Genomic DNA, 21565 nt, shown 5'->3' on the forward strand with positions numbered 1-21565 from the left:
TCGCTGATAATTAAATGAGTCTTACGCAATTTTTTATTTTTTTGTAGTCATAATGTTATAGCAAAACGAGTTTCACCTGATAGTTATAGAATGAACTGAACTGCCATAGGTTTGGTTTCTTAAATAGATGCTTCTACCTCATTGTGCAATCATGATAGTAGTAGTTTTATGTTTTACTGTAAAATGGCGGTTTATCTACAAAGCAACAACCTGTTGTTACTTTTTTTTTCTATCCCGCTTTCCATTATTTATTCGCCGTCGGTCATTGTGGATCGTCGAACTTTTCTGAATTTCTGTGTGTATGTGTGTGTCTACGAATTGAATGCTTTATTCAAAAAACATCATTTGAAAATATTAAAAAATTCAATGCATGATCATGAAGAATTTGTTAATGAACATGAACATAGAATGTGAATCGATCGACTAGAATGAACATCAAATGAACCAATACGAACAATGAAAAGGTAAATTTTTCCTCTCACTATTCTACCTGTATATCCGGTAGTTTTAATTTGTTAAAAAATTGGCTTTATCCTGTTTTGTGTTAATTGCAATAATGATTCATTATTCACATTTTTTTTTGCTCAATGCATTATTGTAAGCGAATGAGTAATATAGCCCATTTGGCCTTCTTTATTTTCACTTCCTTTGTATATAGTTCATAAAGGGTAATCTTTCATTGGCCAGTGATTCGCCTATTCAATTTCATTATGAAATTCAGTTCAACGAAAAATATGGCAATAATTTTTATTTGTTATCGATTGGCCTACTGTTAGTTTATTTGATAAAATAAATGACTGCCAAACAATTGCATTTAGTTTAATAATTTTAAACGTACGTTTCAAATGAATTTCAAATGAAGGATCGGCAAAATTTAAATAACTATGTAAATCTTAGATCATTCATGTGTCAGCATTTTAAATCCCAAGTTTTTTTTTGCAAGCCAGAACTGCAATCGATCATTTGTGACTGTCTCCTTTTTTCCTTGCTTTATGCATACGATCTACATCGATGATGGACGTTTCAAAATCGATTGAATATATCCGGTGTGGACATCGATAATTGAATCCATCTGTTAAGATCATTAAATCGAATACTGAAAAACTAATAATTGATCATTCAAATCGATTAAAGTTTCATAAAAATGGTCAAGTCATTTTGTAGATATTTCCCGATAATGTCTCAAAGTTCATACAAGATCCAGTATCATGATCTGTTTGGATCAGTTAAAGATTATAATCGAATGTTGGATCGGCCAAAATTTACATTATATGTACGGCCGTATACAGCAACAAGAAAAAACGATACTTTGATGAAAAATTGAATTTTCCTAACACTGGTTGATTATATGTATACACATGACGTCAAGCTGATATCTATCTATCTACATCTGATTGAAATGAATGATAATATCCAACAAATCAAATTTATTTTGATCAAAAAGTGTCAATCATTTGTGAATGAATAAAAAAAGAAGAAATTTTCCTTATAATTACTATAATTTTTTTTTCAATTGATTTAAATATTTTTTCCGTTCATGGCCTTCGTATTAATGATTTTTTTTAGTGATTTGTTTATATGCTCATTATATAAATTAGCATTCATAATCCGATCTAATTTTTGATCGTATATGATAGGATTGTGTGTGTGTGTATTTGGAAAAATTTTTTTTTTCATTTCCAACTTCCTCAAGGGATTATATATTATAATAATTATTCACGATAATTGATATACACTTTTAGGAATTCATGAAATCTTTTTCAAATATTAAAAAATGGACAAACCGTTTGTTTTGGTTTTCATATTGAATCACAAGACTAATCGATCGGTACAATTACCTTGGTCATAATTTATTGATTTAATGTTTTTCTTTCCTTAATTGTTTTTTGTTGTTGTTGTTGTTGTTGCTATTTGTTTGAAACCAATCGATTGTCTTATGATCTGACAATTTTTAATTGAATATTCATTTATTCAATTCAATTCTTGATTAACGTCATTATTGAAAAAGTTAAGATTGTTGAAAAATAAGTAAATATATCTATTATTATTGCATTTATTTTTTTTCGGTACAAAATATAAAATTTCCCTTTTTATATTATTGAAAATTAATGGGTTATTTCAAGTGTTGTTTTCGGTTTCGCCTCATCATTATGTTTCATTGTGAATAGATTAAATGATTTTTATCTGCTAATCCGACTTGTTTTTTGTTTTTTTGACTTTTAATTTAGTATTCATCATCACGTCAACATCAGATAAAAACAAAACAAAATCTTAGACCACATGATTTTTTTTTCTGCTAAAATTCATTTACCAATCCACCTTTATCTATCGTCGCGTATGGTTTACATCAATTTTCCGAAAAACTTCGATACAGGATTGTCTATTGTGGATAAATGTGATTGTTAAATCCTGTTTTTTTCCGTTTGTTTGTTTTTTTTATGTTTTCGTCTTTATGTATCTATGTATGAATTATGATCAAAATGTCTAAATCAACGGAATTATCGGTTAGCCATCACCATCACCATCATAATCATCATCATACTAAACAACAGTCGAATTTGCCATCAAAATCACAACAAACAAAAGTGACAAAAAAATTACGTAAATTAAAATGTGTATTTATTGGTGATGATGCTATTGGTAAGACTAGTTTAATCGTATCATATACAACCAATGGTTATCCAACTGAATATGTACCAACCGCATTCGATACCTATTCCGGTAAGTTTTCACATGTTTTTTTGAATTAATTTGATAAAATTTATATGTTCATGTTGATCACTACCTGGTTGTCTTTCCAAGTAATGAGATGTTAATTCCTTTACATCGTTTAACCATAACTAATTCATTTATGCTAGTATAACATAGTCTTTGATTGGATTTTTTATTTTTCGTTTGATCAATGAAAGTGATAAATGATGATGTAGATGTCTGGCCAAACGGATTTATCATTATCTTTATTTTTTCGTTATAAGAACGGTCTATTTTTACTACATCCATACATCCACAAACATTTGTAATCATCATCTCAGCAAAAAAAGCAAACTTGTATTATTCGAATATCGTTAAGTAAATTTACCACCATTTTAGCTCGTGGTGATGATGATGATGATGATGATAATGATGATGATGATGGTTGCCAATAGCTAAATGCATTCCTATTTAACCATTTTCTAATATTTGTATTGATAGATGTTTGTGTGTTTTATATTCGAATTTTTCTTTTCACTATTTTTATATTTCTCACATGATTCGATTCATCAATTGGATTTTTGTTTTCAAAAAAAAAGTTTCTATAGTTTTGCAATTATCATTTCGATTTTTTTTGTTCATTCATTTATTGAATTGATTCAAAAATAGCAGCATTACAATTGTGTTTGTATGTGTGGATCAATGATGGGATTGTTGATGGTCCGGGAATAGTAATTAGATTTTGATTTAATTGATTTTCATCAAAGTCTTTCAATCATATGATTTATAATTGAAAAATTGAATGTATGAAATCATATTCTGGCCATTATTTTTATTATTATTATTATTATTATTTCTAGACCTAAATTACTGTCTAATATTATTTAATCTGATTTTTTTTTCTACCCACAAAAAAAAGTGTTGGATAGTTATAATTATATTTTTTCATAAATAAAGTTGTCATATATCATCGTTTGTTTATGACATTTGTTATCTGACAAGATAAAATATCGTTGTACTTGTTTGTCCATCAATCGAATGAATATGAAAATAATTTTTCCATTCAATTTAGACCAATGACTATTGAGATATTCACTTATTCATTCGTTTTTTTTTCTGACCAAAAAAATAACTATGATTTTGTCTATATCGAGTGAATCGCAAAAAGACCACACGAAAAGATAGAGATCAAGAAATGGTCAGTCCTTTACTCATAATGAAAAAAAAAATTGACAGACATTTTGTGAATTCTATTTTTAAATCATTTTTTTTTATTATTATTATGATCATGATGCATGTAACCGAATAGATAGATAGATAGATAGATCTAGCAAAAACCGTTTTTGTTGCTGTTGTTGTTGTTGTTTCGTTTAGTTTTGTACGACCGAATATGCAATCTATGTAACTAACTCTTATTGTATATATGTGCTTTGAAAGCTTTATTCATCCCATATTTCAATTGAACGATCGATCGATCCGATCGATTGATTGATTGAATGATTGATGTTTTCGTTCAAATATGATTGATGGGATGTACTATTTATGTTTTGAAATTGAATTCAATTGAATTGAGTACTACCCGGTTCCGTTATTTTTTACTGTTTTAAATCTTTCAGGTTTTTTTTCACATAAAAAATTGCTATAAATATGAATCAAAGTGATAATTTTTTCTCTTTTTTTTGATAAGATACATGTTATTAATTTCATCATCATTTTTTTCAGAGTTTTGATTGCATTTTGATTGAAATTGAATTTTGTATCCTGTAAAATTATATTTGTGGTTGGAATCAAAATTCTTTTTCTCGATCTCTTCTTTTTTTTCACATTCATAATCATTATCACGGATGAATGGCTAAAAATGAATGATAATTTTGAATGAGAAAAATTCTTTAACATTAAGAATCAATTCAAAAAATCGTTAAAAGTGTTAATTATTATCAGAAATCAATCATATATTTATTTATACTTGATCAACAGGTTTCATTAGTCTTATCATAGGATTTCCAAAACAAACAATAGTAGGGTATATGAATACAGGGAGAAACATGTGGTTACAGTTATTATCCATTCGTTCTCTCATCATTCACAATTTTCTTACAGCAAAGTTAATTTTTTTTAAAAAAAAGACCAGTATGGATGATGATGATGATAATGGTTTTTTTTGCTAGTATCATCGACCTTCATTATTTTTGTTGTTTCAATTGTTGTTGATGAATCGATTGTATGAAATATTATTCATTTCTATCTATCTATTTTCAGGATTGAGCACATGTATTGAATTAAACTGATGATGATGATGGTGATGATGCATTTGAATGAAGAATTCACAGTGTGTATATTATGGTGGGCTGTAATTTTTTTTTTGCAATTTGAATCTATTCTGCTTTCAAATGAATACATTGAATTGAAGTGATCGATGACAATGGTCATATAACGGCATTTTGGTTGTAATCAATTTCAATATTTCTTTTCAATTGAAGGTAATTCAAACAGAAATCACATTCATCATTACCTCCATCATCATCATCACCACCACCACCACCACCTATGCATTTATAAACTCATGGTGTGGTCTCTTTCATGATGGAGTTTTTTCGATCCATCAATCCCATTGATAATGGGCTAGTAGATTTTTTCTTTACTTTTTCTGTTTCTATTAAAAACGTAATGATTTCCTGAATCCGATAATAAACACTACACAGCTATGTGATGGTATGGTTATTTATGTGATTCATAATAATAGCCATGACCTGACAATCTTGTTGTTTAATTTTAATTTTTTTTTTAATAAAATTTAATTCAATTACACACACACACGAATAAATGATGGTCCAGTCATGACGGCAATCACCATCATCATCATGGTAATGGAGATTGTTATCTGCCGTGAATGACAGACAAATCAAACAATGTGATAGCTTTGACCATTGGCCATATATTTGTTGAGACATTCCACCGCAATCATAATTCTAATATTAAAAATAATAATAATTTGAAATTCGCTAATCTCAGTTCTGTTCGTTTCATCATCATCAATGGACAATCTCTCACATCTTTCTATCTATATATCAATCAATCAATCAATCTAAAAACAACGTTTTTTGAGGAGAGAATGAGGGAAGAAAAATTGAATTTTTCTCTTTTTTTTATTATGTCTGAAGTTTTGTCATTTTTTTCTTTTTTTTTATTTTCTATGGATCTCGATGATCTTTGGTGTATATAATATTGTACACGCAAACATCATTCCGGTCATACGTGTACGTGCGATAACCTCACGCGATCACGAGCTCTTTATTCGGGAATTTTATATCTGCTTCCTTGTCTCCAAGTATGTTGTAGATTAGCTAATTATACCTAAACATGTTGATGATGATGATGATTGTTTATGCTTTGGATGCAATTGTTCAATCTTTGCAGAAATCTTTTTCAATATTTTCATGCGAATGATATTTATGAATTTTCAAACATAATAATGTCTGGATGATGAGAAGAATACATTGTTGTTCCTGTCAAATTTGAAGATAGACAAAAAAAACAGAAAAGTGTTCCAGTTGATAAAATCCATCAATTCAATACAATGGAACAAATGATGCATCAAACAGCAATAATAATTTTGTCAAATTATTCAATCAAATTTATTTATCTTGTCCATCATCAAATTGGTTCCAATTTATAGCTTTTTTTTGTTCTGAAAGCATATTTGACATGTAGAAAAAAAAATGATTTGGATTTGCTTTTGTTGTGAATTGAATCTAATCAAAGAAATGAAAAGAAAAAAAAATATCCCGATTGTGTCGATTGATGAGGCAGATATAAATGTATTTAGAATTTGGCTAAGCCAAATAGATCAAAAAAAAATAAAATAATAATTCCTGCGATTAAGTTTGTATTTGATTTCTATTTTTAAAGGAATTTTTTTTTATAAATCTCAATAAAAGATGTCATAGTGTAAACAAACAGAATTTTTCTCGCCCATCATTTTCACATTTATCAATTGATTGAATTTATTTTAATACATCCGTTATTTACTTGAAAATGTTCATCTCATTCTCAAATACATTCTTATGAAAAATGAAATGATTTGTTCCGGTCATGTTTTTGGTTTTTTTTGTGTCAAAATTTTTTTGTTTCATTTATTGCCAAAAATTGTTGTTAGATTAAATAATCATTTCCGTAATGTTGGTCAATTTTTTCTTTCGCTTTAACATCATTAATGAGATGATAAATAAAGATTATCCTGAATGATGATTGAAATTATTAATGGTAATCTGTGAATTGGAAATGTTTTTGTAATACAAATTTATTTATAGACAAAACCTGACACAAGTAATCCATCTATAGATGGATTTTTGTCACCCGGTTGTTCTTTATTCTTTGATTAAGTCATGATTTTGTGATTTTAAATATCTAATCTTGTCCAGACTGATAAGTTGCCATTCACCTCCTAATCGATCATCATCGATGATGTTGATGATTATGTTTGAAAATTGATCGTGATTATTGGTCACCACAAATATTTTGATGATCATATACTATCTCACTTATGTCTAATCAATAATAATATTAATGTGCACGATCCGTGTGTTTGCGTGTGTCCATTTTGACACGATGAAGATTGAATGTTTTTTTTTTTTTTTTTTTTTTGAATCTCGTGATGGATATATTCAATGGATTAAATTATTGTTCATATATGCTCAATCATTCTATTCGTGTATGTCCATGTTGAATGTAACTAATGATTAAATGCAAAAAAAATAATGCTTCTGATTTATATAATAATAATAATATTGTTTCTCCTTTCAAACATATATAAATATGAAGTTTTTTTCTGGCTCTGTATATCTTTAATTACAAAAATATTGCTTGCATAAATTTTGTTGAACTAAAAAAAATGAAAAATAAAAAATTTAAACCATGAATTCATGATTGTATATAATATTCAATGGAAATGAAAAATTGTAGTCACATACTAAAAATATACACAGCCAGCACACACACACACACACATATAAAACATGAACAATAAATGATACCTTGATAGTCAATAATAATGATGAAAGAAGACAAAAAAAAACTGAATGTCAAAGAAAAATTCAAACCGGCGACCTGATAAACTGAACAAAACAAAATGACCCAACTACTATCGGATTGGCTTTTTCTAGATTTTTTTTTTCATTTTGCTTTGGCTTAGATTTTCTCCTCTCTCTCTCTCTATTCCTATGTAATGATTGGCCATTTGGATGCAATGCAGCAAATGATCAAATCATCACGTTTTACGTTGGATAATAAGAAAATAAAGTACTCAAAAATGTAAATAAATATTTAGGCTCCATAATCATTGACATTATTATTATTATCAGACAGATTTTTGATTTTTTTTCATTCATCAACAAAAATCTAATTACCGACTATATTTTATCGAAATTCAGCTACAAATGAGCTACAACAAACCAAAATTGACATTATTATGATAATGTTTATAATTTCTATTTAGTATTTCTCATTATGCTAATCTCGAGATGAATGATGATGAAGCAGAAGCCATTTTTGCCATTTTATAACCACTGTGTTGTTATTGTTGATGAAAATGATTATGATGTTTCAGATATATAAATTTAGAACATGGATCAATAGATAATCATGTTATTGCATACGATTTGCGTTTGTATTTTGTGGTGATTGTTATCCGTTATCTTCTTGATTTCAACAATTTCATTGATCGTCCATTTTGTTTTGTTGTTTATTGTTCAATATGATGAACCCAATAAAATAAAATTTTTTTTTCTTTATTTTATTTTATTTTAATACTAATCATTGATCATTCCAATGAACCTTGAATAATTTATTCATTATCATGATAAGAATGAAATTTCATCATAAATATATTAGGTTTAAAGATTTATTACAATAAAGATGTTAAGCATTACACCTTGTCTGCATGCTAAAGATTGATTTTTTTCTTTATTTCTGTTTTCATCTACATACATTAAGTTATTATACAATCAACAAAATATTCAGTGAAAGTAAATGTTTATGTGAATTTTTTTTTGTCTTGTAATATACATGACATTTGAAAATGAAAGAATTTTCATTTGATTTATAATTGTCAATCGGCTATTAATTCATACTCCACCCATTTTGACGGTTAGTGTGTGTGTGTATGTCATGCTAGAATGCATCGATTTTTTTTGTCATTTCAATTCTAATAATGACATGTACGTAGCATATAGACAGGAAATGAACAACAACAACAACAATCATCACAGTGAAAATAAATTTCTCTTATGTTTTATCTGTTCATGTTTAAGTATATTTACGTGTGTGTGTGTGTAATAAATCCACAAAATTATTTTATTGTTCATCATAATAAAAAAGCTTATCTTTTTGAAAAAAATACTGTTTCACTGTTACGTTCTGATAGTTTTCACGAGCAAAAAATAAATTCTCGTTTTATTATGTAATGATTCAGATCAATCAAGGACATTAGAATTAAATTGGATAAAGTCTGAACTATGAATCATCGCTATTGAAATAAAAATTGTATCGAATTCAATTCTATTATTGGCATAAAAAAGGAGAGTTTTACTTATAACATTATAATGTTGGCCATTGACCGCCATTCGATTCCAGTGAGGTTGTTTGCCCCAAAAGATTTCTCCCTTTTTTATTTATGTTATTGTTCTTCAAGCTATAAACTTATAGACTCGATTTTTTTCTTTGATTTATTACTATTCAATGTTTCCTGAATCTTCAAGTGTTTATTGATGCGCTTGATTGATTTTTCTTGACCTATGCGATCATCGAACTTTTTGATTTATCAATCCTATAAGATTTGTAAATCCATTTTTCAATTTTAAGGGTCATTCTTTGTGTATGTGTGTGGTTAGGTCACCTGTACACAAGCTTGTCAATCAATTAATCGATAACATCTCAAAACAATTTTTGAAACTACCACACACATAATCACAAAGATGTCATATCTGTTATGTATTGTCAAATTATTATTATCAGGCTTCATAATATACAGTATGATAAGGTGAAAGGTTATATGAAAAAAAATTATTGATGCATCATGCTGATAGAATCAAAACCTAGACAGGTAAAATCTATTGTAAAATTATAATGTTCGTTTGAATATGTAAATGAATTATTTCTTCCAAAAGATTACAATGGATAAATTTTTTTTATCCTGCTGCCCTATCGATTATACTATCATATAACCGACAAACAACAAACAGGTCGAGTTTATTGTTGATAATGAAAGAAGGAAAAAATTCTTTAATCTATTCACCAGTTTTTATCCATTTAAATAAAAAGATAAGAAAAAAATGAACAAATGACACCATCATCAACAATATGATCGGAATGTTTTCAACTTATTGTCACGATGGCCATCATGATGATGATGATTTAGATCGGATTCTTCATTGTATATTTGTATGGTAAAGTTAATGTCAATTTTTTAACCTTGATCCTCGATTCATTGAAGGAAATGTAAATGGTGAGAAAATAGATTTTACCATTGGCTTTTTTTCAAATAAATTACAACATGTGGATGTTTTTTATCATTGTTAGTTTGATCATAATGATGGGAATTGAGTTTTCTGAGAATGGTTAACATTATTCATGGCTAGTTTTTTTCTGGTCATCCTTATAACATAAAATTTTTTTCCACACACAGACACATTCTTCGATTAAAATCATCATTTTTTAATGAATCCGGAAATGTAGAATTAAAATTCCAATTTTGCTACTGTTTTTTTTTGATTAATATTAATGAGATGATGATTTGATTAATATAATCGAATCATCATGATTAAATCATATTGATTAGCCACAATTCAAGAGGTCATTAACTTGGCATGAAAATAACAACAACAAGCAAATTGGATAGATTGGGTTGATTTTTTCCAGAAATTATTACTGTTTGCGGCATTGATCACAGAAAATTTATCAAAATAAAAATTAATCAAATCAAACGGGTTTTTTTGTTGTTGTTTTTCTGTGAAAAAAAACCACTGGTCATTCAAGCAATGTTTTACTTCCTTTATTTTTTATTCTACTGCGTTTATATGCAATTTTGGATATTATCTCTCAAAAAAAAAAAATTCCATGTTGAAGTAGAATATTTCCACGAATGATTACGGTGTTCAAGTGAACATTTTTTTTCTTTTTTGATTATGATCTTCATGCACAAACAAAAAAAACTGTACAAGAATTTTCTTTATACTACTACTATATGTTATCTGATGGACAAATTTTTTTGCTCTAATGATAAAAGACTATCCTTGATTTTTTTTTCTTCTCGGACAAATCATCTTCTTTAACAACATCGCCACCAGCACCTGTCAATTATCGCCACTTCATTGTCTATGACGATGTGTGTGTGTGTGTGTCTGTCTGTGTGTATGTATCCGCTGGACAATGCGAATTCGACTCGGTTGTTTGTCGTTGTTTGTTTGGAACAAATATTAAAAAAAAAACATAATTTGCATTTAGTATGATTGGATTGTTGTCAAATTGGATTAGTCTGGTTTAAAGGTTATGTGTTCCAGTTTTGTTTTTACATGATCATTGTTTTCGAACATATTGAACTAAAAGAAAGGAGAAAAATAAATGATATATGAACTATTGTTGATTATAATTATCAATTAGTTGTGTCATCGACTATAATCATCATCAATGGGAAAAAGGGGATGGAATGAACAAATAAAAAAAAATTTGTCTCGACGATTTCGAGCAGACATCGTCATCATGAATAAGAATAATTCGTTTGCCTGAAAATCAAATCTAGCGTTTAATGAACCCTTTTATTATTTCATCACCCATAACATGATGATGATGAACAACATAGAATAAGCACTATTAACGTTGATCTTAATTGTCATGGCCTTCATCATAATATCAGTTATGAGAAGAACAAGATTCCTGATCATATTCGTGACCGACTGTGTGTATAATCAACCCTTTCATTATAGTTGTATCTTGTTTTTGGATTATACATGAAAATTGATGATGATGATGATGATGATAATCATTTAATGATCATAACTCATAATAATAATAATCAAACAAATCCATAACATGTCTATGCATACCTAAAACCAATTTTATAATTGTCCATATAGCCGACGACAACAATCAGTGAGACGAGTTCAAATGGTGGTGGTTTTGATTTTATGCCAATCATCATCATTGGTGTATCTTTTATCTGTTCTGTTTTATTTGTTTGCATGCAAGTCTTCCGCATTCGTTTTGTAACAAGACGAACAGGAACAACAAAAAAAATCTGATGTGAAATGATTCTTTGTTTATACAAAACACACAAACACACACACACAATTGGTTGTCTTTTATTATTAAATTGAAGATTTATTAGTCTCTCGATAGAATATCACAAAACATATTCAAACAAATCAAACCAAACAACAATCAACATTGAGAGTAAGATCCAATTTCGACACCATTTTTTTTTACCAACATGGTTGAACATTCATTGTTTTGTTCATCTTTTATAACTTTTGCTTTGTATGATGATTGATGGATTATCATCATCGTCATCATTAAAATATTGTTGTTTGCATTTTGAATGAATCAAGTTTTATTCCTTCATTTTGTTGTTGATGTGGTTAACACTAAACAGTTTGAAACATACAATGAAATTATTATAACAATAATAATACCGAAACATTATTATACTCAATAAATATAACCGGCTTGGATAGATCATCGCTTCATCATTGTTAATGATCTGAATTTCCGTATGTTTGGCATGGTTTTTTCCTGCCAATGTCGATGATGATAATGATGATGATGATGATGAAGAGGAGGAGGACAAAATCGATGAAAAGATGTTGTACGAATAGGGAGATGTGTTTACATGAAAATTGTTTTTTTAGTCATTTCATTTCTACAGCTGATTGAAAATGTCCTTAACATCAACAATCCTACAGTGAAGGGGGTTGATAGGTCATACTTATTACTCATTATATTTCATCATCATCATTGTTGATTGTGATTGCCGTCGATAATGATGATATTTTTTTTTTTGGAAGGGTCGCCACCATCATTAATGTGTCCAATGTCCAACTGAATTTCGAAGTGAATGAATAAAGGTCAATTTTTTATGATCTATTTTGTTGTGGTTCAATGACGATACAAAGATGATGATGATGATATTTGAGAAAATAATCGGTTTCTTATCATATGCCCATTTTGGAATGATAATTATCTTTGTGAGGTTTTTTTTCTCTCTCTCTCTCTCTCTCTCTCTCTAAACCATGTTACACAGGTGTGTTTGGTTGATTTTCGTGCATTTTGTGTTCAGAATAATTGTCTTTAAATGTTGTTGATGATGGTGATTCTTCATGTCATAACTACTGAACAAAATTCAAATAATTACGTAATTTTTTTTGCAAACAGCCTAATGTCCAATTATCTTTAAATTTTCTCTTTCCAATTTTGTTTAGATGTTTATACATTTGATTGTTATTATTCTTATCTGATGTTAAATCTTTTGTTTTCCTTTGTATAGTGTTGGTCACGATCGACAACAAACCATGTCAACTACAACTTTGTGATACTGCCGGCCAAGTAAGTTTTACCTCTTTTTTGTTTATATATAAAGAATCTGCTCACTGATTCATTTAACTGTCGTCGGAAATTTTTCTTATATCTGGAAATGTAAAATTACTGTTTTTTCAGCTATGTGATCTCATAAACAGGAGTGCGGAATCATTTGTCAAAAAAACTAAACAAGTGGAAATTTTTTTTTTGTTTTTGCTCAAAAGTAAAAGAATTTGCATTTTCGTTTGTGACCAATACGATAATATTATATAAACACGCAATCATTTTATTTTTTTTTCTCTTACTTTACATTTGAATAATGCATCGTTCATTTTTTTGAAAAATTAAACATCTGTACAAGTTGAAATTTTTACATAGCAAAGTTTGAGTGAGAGTGAGAAACCCTGGACCTTTGACCTCAACATTATTCAAGCACAACGAACTCGTCAAAAGTCAACCGCGCGTTCACACACACCACCATATAGCATAAGAACTGTGTGAAAAAAAAATATCTTTTTGAATATCATCAATAATATAGCGAAAGAAAAAACAAGTTTACCTTTTCTTCAATTGAAACCTGTTTTTTTTTCTAAATAATAGTTGCACTTTTACCTTTGGAACCTATGTCAATTCTTTTGAATGTTCAGGGGCCATTTTTTATTTTTCATCAAAAGTCATTTAATTAGCTTTATATTTTCATCATGATTATATGATTGCTTTTTTTTACGGCCAAATAATGTTGAATTGATAGTGATGATGGCCGTCATTGTCGATTTCGAAAATACGATTCATTCTGAACAATAACATCACTTTTTTTCCACCATAAACATGTATATATTTGCATTTATGTTTATGGTACTTTTCTTTAGACAGCCATTAAATGAAAATTGAAGTAAAGATAAAAAAAATTAATTGAATTTGTCAGACCTGTATGCTTTGTTGTGTGTGTGTGTGTTTGTAAATGACTATTTTATTCACGAATTTTACCAGGTGAAACTTGCACTTTCGAATTTTTTGGTTTGTTTTTCTTTTGAAAAAATCTAGTTTCACACTAATAATTTGCATATAGACAAAGAAAATGAATGTTAAAAATGGTTTCATAAAATTTATGACCTTATTTTCTTTTTTTTTCTTATTCATCTCTAAATGCTAATAAGAACCAATCAAAGGTTTTATTTTCAGTTCAACCAATATATGCTAATATTTTGTCAATCCATATTGTTCCCTAATAACATTTGAACCAAATGGAAAGAAAAATTTAAATAATCATCATCAATGAAAATGTATGATGGTTAAATCGTACACTTTAATGTAGTTATATGACGACTAGAAAGAATTATAATCGGTCATCATCAATCGTTAGTTGTTCGGTTATAAACAGTCCAATGGGTATCCTTTTATTTTGGATGCTATTATAATATTATCGTAAAAATACTTGGCCATTACTGTCAAGGTTAAACCTTAGCTCGATATAAAAATAGGCAATAAAATGTACGAAATATGGCCAAGTTTTGCCATTATTATTATTATTATTATGTGTAATTCTGATGAAAAAAGCTTATGGTTTTTTTTCAACAGTGGTTTTCAATAACTTTCAACCGTAAACCAGATTATGGCCCAATGGTTGAAAACCTCTCTAACACTATGCAACTACATTAGGAATTCATCCATACATTATGATGATGATCATGTCGTGCATAACATTTTTTTTCTCTTGTTTGATTATATTCGACAAGTTTATCTATCATTTGTAGATGCATTTGTGGTTTTTATATTCCGTTCTCGATTTACAAAGTTCAAGTATTGAATACCATGATAATGATTATGTTTTGGTTTTAGATTGTTGAACTTTGATCGTATAACAAATAATTAGTTCATTATTGTTTAATCTAATTTTTTTTATTTCATGTTATGACTGTGATCAAGAATTAGTCGTAAACAAAGTTTCTGATGATTTGTTTTTATCTAAATTTTTTCTCATGTAAAATTATCATTTTAAAAAATAATCCATGATCATATCATTTTGACCATCAAACATATTTGGAAAAAGGTTTTATAATTATTCAACAAATGATTCGTTCTATTTTATATGGTCACAGCTGTATATCTAGATAAATTTTTTTTTCTTTTTCTTTTCTTGTAAGAATGATTGACATCCTGTTCATTGCCTGCTATTTCATTGTGGTCAAAGGTCAATAGGACCTGTAAAAGTTGTTCATTCGTGTGTATTCATGTGTGTTTCATACTCTGTATCACATATTTTTATCTACACACACCGGCTTAAATGAACCTTGGTAAGAAAAACGGATATGATAAAGTTCATTTTAAATCCCTCATTCTTTAGTTTTCATTTTCAATGGTTTATTATTAGGATTTTTTTCCTAAAAAAACATTGTTCGATGAGATAATAGATTTGCCGACAAGTTATATCAACGAAAAAAAAGCAGCCATTCGCAGCAAACATCGACAACCTAAAAATTTTTTTTCATCCATCTTTTTTTCCATTCTCATATGATCCAAGCTAGTGATTATCCTTATAGTTTTTCTGTGTATATGTGCGAAGAAAAAATCTTTTACAGGGGTGTTAAATCCTTTAGACACACAACACACACAAGCAGAATAAATGATTTGATATGTGAAGCAAAAAGCAAAAAATAAAAAATAAATCGTGAGAACACACACAGGTCACATACAAAAAAAAATTTGCTGACGTTGATAATCGTTCGATAGACACCACCTCTTCTTTTTTTTCTTTACGTTTTTTTTCGAAAGTAATTATTATCAGATAACCATCAAACGCCTACATCATATCGAATGATTCATGGATCGGAGGATTCCCTTCCTTTTCTCTCCCCCTCTCCCGTCAAAAAATGGATTGATTTTTTTTCACAAAAAACTAGTTTCTGATTTCATTTGTCGTGATTAGTCTGTTTTCGTTGTTTTTCAATTATTTCATACAATGTTCGGATGTTATTACTGGATTTAATCTTTTTTGTTCTTGTTATTTTTGTTGCTTTATAGGATTTATCTCTTAAACAATGAAAAAAGATCATCCATAATAATATTGATGATGATGATGATGATGATGATAAAGCTATTAAGTATTTTTTGCATTATTCTCATATATTTGGAACAAAATCTATGAAAGAAAACATAAGGGTTTAACCTAGTTCCAGCATTTGATTGATTTGTCAATTCAACAAATTGACATTAAAAATTCTTAATCTGTTCTCATTTAATGTTTTTCTAATTTTTAAAGTTCTGTTGTCCAAATTATTTGTCCATGGATAAATTTTCCTTATTGACTCCTACTTAATTTTTTCTTTTTGCTTGTTTTTGAAAATATTGTTTTCTCTTCGCAATACATGAAATCATTGAAATATAATCATGTACAGAGATTACCATTTTCCTATGATAATTATCAATCCCTTTGACATTCCTTCTTTTTTTACGCTTGTTCATTTGTCTGCCTAATTTGGATAAGCTTCCAAATTCATTTTTTTATATGAAAAAAATACTAATAGAATTGAATGATAACAATTCATGTGTAGGTGTTTGCTAAGATTTTCATTTTGATCTCATGTCAAATTAATAATTCTTATCCGTATTATTTTCATGATTATGCAACAACATGTGATCACATGTTTGAGTGTAATAATTTTTTTTTGTTGTTTTAATGTTCATTTGTATATTAATAAAAATTTTTCAAAATCTGTTTATTTTTTCCTATTCACAATGTTTATCAATTACCTTTATATAGATAGGATAACAGGTGTAATATAATATAAGTAACAGGTGGCATCCAATGGCCATCTGGATTATTATTTTGATATTTTATTGAATTGATTAACATTGATCAGTTCAAATTTGTCAATCAAAAAAATGTTTTGTCTATCTATTTGTTAAATTAAAACAGTTTGTGTGATTTGGATTACCGAATCGGTTCACATTGTCAACATTAATTGATATATATATGATCATTCTATGGGAACAAAATACAATTTTTTTACATCCAGTAATACATATAGATAGATAGTTCATCTGTGTTTATAACAGTAGTAGTAATAGCAGTATTAGGGATGAACTGCCTGCATAAATGATCCTCTATCTAATTCTAGAGAAAAAAAATGGTGATGATAATTTAGGATAATTTCTATCGATGCCAACCGAAATAATATAATGATGGTTGTTGTTCTAGTTTTTTCTCTCTTTGATTGAATTTCCATGTTTTGTTTAAATTCATCCAATTAGCAGTCAAAAAAAGATTAAATCAAACCAAGTCACCGTTGTCATTAGGGATTTCGAAATCGAAAAAAATATTTCTACTTCGGCCTTAAACTCAAAAATGTCAATGATTGAGATTTTTTTTTACATTTTCATTGTTGATTTTTGTTATCATTTGTATGTATACGTCAATCACTATGATCTTTATCAATTTGACCTTAAAATTTTGTATATTGTTTTTAATCCTTATTTTCAAAAAGAAATATTGAAACGGAAATCCAATTGTTGCTGCTTGCCCGAAGGGTTTTTTCGACGACAAAACACGAACAGAACACTTTTTATGGGTTTTCAAATTTTCATTTTTCTTATCATCGATGACCGTAATGTTGATGCTATCAATATCTTGTCAATGATGATATAATAATGGTAATATAAAAGGTATAATTAGATAGTAAAAACGAATTCATGCACGAAGGCTCATTATCATTATTTTATATATCATTCTTGACTGTCCGAATAACTCGAATAAAATTTGTAGGGCAAATTTCATTATCATCGTGATGATCGAAAAACACAACTTGTTAAATCATACACACACACACACCGTTAAAAAACACCGGTCATTGAATAATCAAAGTCAAACATGATGAAGTCGATTCAATTGTAATTATGGACTATTGGACTGAACATTTTAAAATATCATGTTTTGATTGTATTGATCGGAAGAATGACTTATTCGATCATCATTAACATGATGGTTGATGGTGGGAAAAGCGGGGGCAACCAAATGAGTATTATTAGTCATCTCATCATGTAATGATATTTGTTGAACGATGCATTATCATACGAGTTTATGTATAATGATCATCATCATCATCATCATCGATGAATGATGGATGGAAAGAAAATCAATTGATTGATTTACTCCAATGACCGAATGATCGATCGATGGACCGACCGGTTTAATCCATCAACGAAACTGTTGAACATTGATGATGATGATGGACTTGAAGACTGAAAATTAGCCGATGGTAATACTTTTTGGGATGATTTTTGATGGTGGTGGCCATCATCATTAATCGGTTGTATCGATTGGCTTTTTTTTCGCCAGTGAGTTTATAAATAAACACATTGGCAAAAAAAAACAGGCCATTTCAGGGATTTCATTTATTGTTATGGATACATGAAATCGAGTTGGATCGCATTACATACACTTTGAGTTTTTTTTTGAAAACCAGAGAAAATTTATGGCCTCGAGATTGAATATCCATCATTAGCGAGATCTAGGTTAAGTGCGTGTATATTTGTATGATGATTCCTATATAATGATCATTTTGACACCTTGGCACGATTCTTTTTTTTTGTTTTTCTCTTTCATTTACGAGCAAAATTGAATCAATTGTGTAATAAGACGAGATTTTGTTTGTTCAATTAATAAAATTATTATTTTTTTTCATCTTTTTTCGATATAGGATGAATTTGACTCAATTCGGCCATTATGTTATAATCACACTGATGTATTTTTGGTTTCATTTTCGGTCGTATCACCACGTTCATTTCGTAATATTCGTCAGAAATGGCTACCCGAAATTCGTCGTACTTTTATGGGTAATCATTCTAAATCCAATCAAATGCAACAACAACGTTCTATGCCACCATTCATATTGATTGGCACGCAATGCGATCTTCGACATGATGTCAAAGTATTGATTGAATTGGATTCTAATGGTGAGGAACCGATCTCGTCGGATTATGCCAGAAATATGGCGAAAAAATTGGGAGCCATCTGTTATATTGAATGTTCGGCATTGACGCAGAAAAATTTAAAGGTTTGTTGAGATGTTTTTTATTTTCATTTTTAATTATTGTCATTCTCTTTATTTGCAGGAAGTATTTGATTCTGCCATTCTAGCTGGTTTGGAATATCAAAAGAATCAACATCATAAACATCCATATCATCATCATCATCATCATCGTACTGAATCAATTAAGCATCAGAAAATTAAATTAAATGATTCTCCAAAATCGCCATTTTTATCCAGACGAATGCCTAATGAATTTTACTGTTCACATACAAATGAAAATAATGTCTATGAAAAAAATTCAATCTATCAGGATTATGGACATCGACATTTCCTTCCATGTACACCACCTAAATTGGCTCAAATATCCGATGCAAAATTAGTTAGTTGGCGTAAATCATTGACGAAATTATCTGCACAAGAAGCATTAAAATCTGAAGCTGCCGAAGCTAACCGCGAAGTTCATTCTCATTATGATGATGATGATGATGAACATTCTTATTATGAATACCATCCTTACTATCATGCAGCTGATTCGTCGAATCTATTACCTTCAAATGTAACTACAGCCAAACTATCCACGTTCTCACCACTGCCATCACCGATAACTTCACCAAAATATCCAAAATCTACTTCCAACAATGCCAAAAACAGTAATATTGATAAAAAGTACCAATCATCATCAACGTCAACATCTAGCTCAAAGATGAATGCAACAAAATCAAAAAAAACCAATAGTTCAAAATCAGCCAAATCATCATCATTATCAAAAAATATTAATACAAATAATTTATCACAAACAAAATTTCAAAGTAATATTGATCAAGGTGATCAAACCTTTCAAAATGGTTTCGAATCTTCAAAAATCACTGCCTCTCATTGTCATAATCCATGTCAACATAGTCTGATGCCAAATTCTCCACAAAAGAATCGGACAATAATCGAGGATGATAAAAGGGTGCAGATTAAAAATGATTCTAGTCTAATCATAACACATAAAAAACGATCGAACAATAAATCTAATTATTCCTCATCATCTGGTTATCAACCATCGCCACCATTATCAACGTTGATGTCACCACCTTCAACTCCATTGATATATCATCCGGATTCCTGTTACAAATTTTCATCACCTCAAAATTCTTTGAACAATCCTTATGCTATGACGACATATGTAACACCATATGGTACAACAGTAACTGTTGTTCCTGCTGCTGTAGTCAAATCCCAATCACCGACACCAATTTACCAAACAAATCATCATTCAAAACAACTGCAGCAGCATAAGCAACAGGATTCCGCTCCATCCACTCCTATTGTACACAATCGTTCAATATTCCATCAATTACATCCTAATTTCTGTAAATCGGAAATAAAACAATCGAAACAGCAGCGACCTTCACATTCATCAAAAACCAATTTGGCAACCACACTTCGATCATCATCATTCTTTTTTTTACCATCTAACACTATGAGGATGATGAAAAAACAGCGAGAAACAAATGATAAATCCAAAAAGAAAAAAGATCAAAAGAAAAAATTATCAAAATCTAATTTAACCGCTTCATCCGTTTCTATGGCTTCGTCTTGTTCATCGTCTTCTTCATCATCATCAATTCATTCATCGAACGAGCTATTTCGAACAAATAATCAATCAAATACAAACAAATCAATGTTGGACCTATTTCATCAAATTATGTCTACTAGTGTAACAGAGTTACGTAACAGGAAAAGTTCCATGTTTCGAAGGTTAGCATCATCATTGTCTTCATCTTCGGGATCAAGTCATCATTCACAATCAAGTCCCCATCCACATAATAATACCTCATCATTGTCAGGGTGTTCATCTAAACAAGAGAAACAAAAATTAAAACTGAAGAGTGAAAAGCTCAAAGATTTCTACTATTATGATTCCTATGATTATGAAGAGATTGATCTGGATCGCCGGGGAAAATGCTGCGGTATGCGTATCGGCAATGGTAACGGCAGTCTTTGGTCTTGTTGCTTTCCAAGGAGTTTCTAAATTCAAATTTTGAACAACCTTGCCAAGCATTTATTTACAAAAAAAAAATACATTCAAATTTCCTGAAATCATTTTCATAATTATTTATAAAATTGAATCATGCATCATATATTCAACATTGCCAATCATGTGTTTACAAGGAAATTCTTAAAGATTCTTGTATTCCTGAAATTGTTTTTAAAAATTAAATAAATCCCTTATTATAATTTTACTTTTACTTGCTGTAAATAATAATCTTCATTTAGTTGAATGTTAACAA

General features: G+C 29.1%; 1 protein-coding gene across 3 annotated transcripts; it reads left to right on the forward strand.

Moving 5' to 3' along the window:
- The first annotated feature begins 243 nt into the window (after window positions 1-243).
- LOC124492775 (uncharacterized) lies at window positions 244-21512 on the forward strand. Of its 3 annotated transcripts, XM_047055770.2 has the most exons (5): window positions 244-464; window positions 2229-2721; window positions 13226-13284; window positions 18954-19310; window positions 19369-21512. In XM_047055770.2, the coding sequence occupies exons 2-5, from the start codon at window positions 2472-2474 to the stop codon at window positions 21304-21306; spliced, it is 2604 nt and encodes an 867-aa protein (XP_046911726.2). In that variant the 5' UTR covers window positions 244-464; window positions 2229-2471; the 3' UTR covers window positions 21307-21512. The 3 variants fall into 3 exon arrangements, with proteins under 3 accessions (XP_046911726.2, XP_075590656.1, XP_046911729.2); XM_075734541.1 differs by lacking the exons at window positions 244-464; window positions 2229-2721 and adding an exon at window positions 11932-12135; XM_047055773.2 differs by lacking the exons at window positions 244-464; window positions 2229-2721; window positions 13226-13284 and adding an exon at window positions 18723-18773.
- Window positions 21513-21565: the final 53 nt, after the last annotated feature.

Source organism: Dermatophagoides farinae, chromosome 1 (genome assembly GCF_024713945.1).
Source record: "Dermatophagoides farinae isolate YC_2012a chromosome 1, ASM2471394v1, whole genome shotgun sequence".
NCBI lineage: Eukaryota > Metazoa > Arthropoda > Arachnida > Sarcoptiformes > Pyroglyphidae > Dermatophagoides > Dermatophagoides farinae.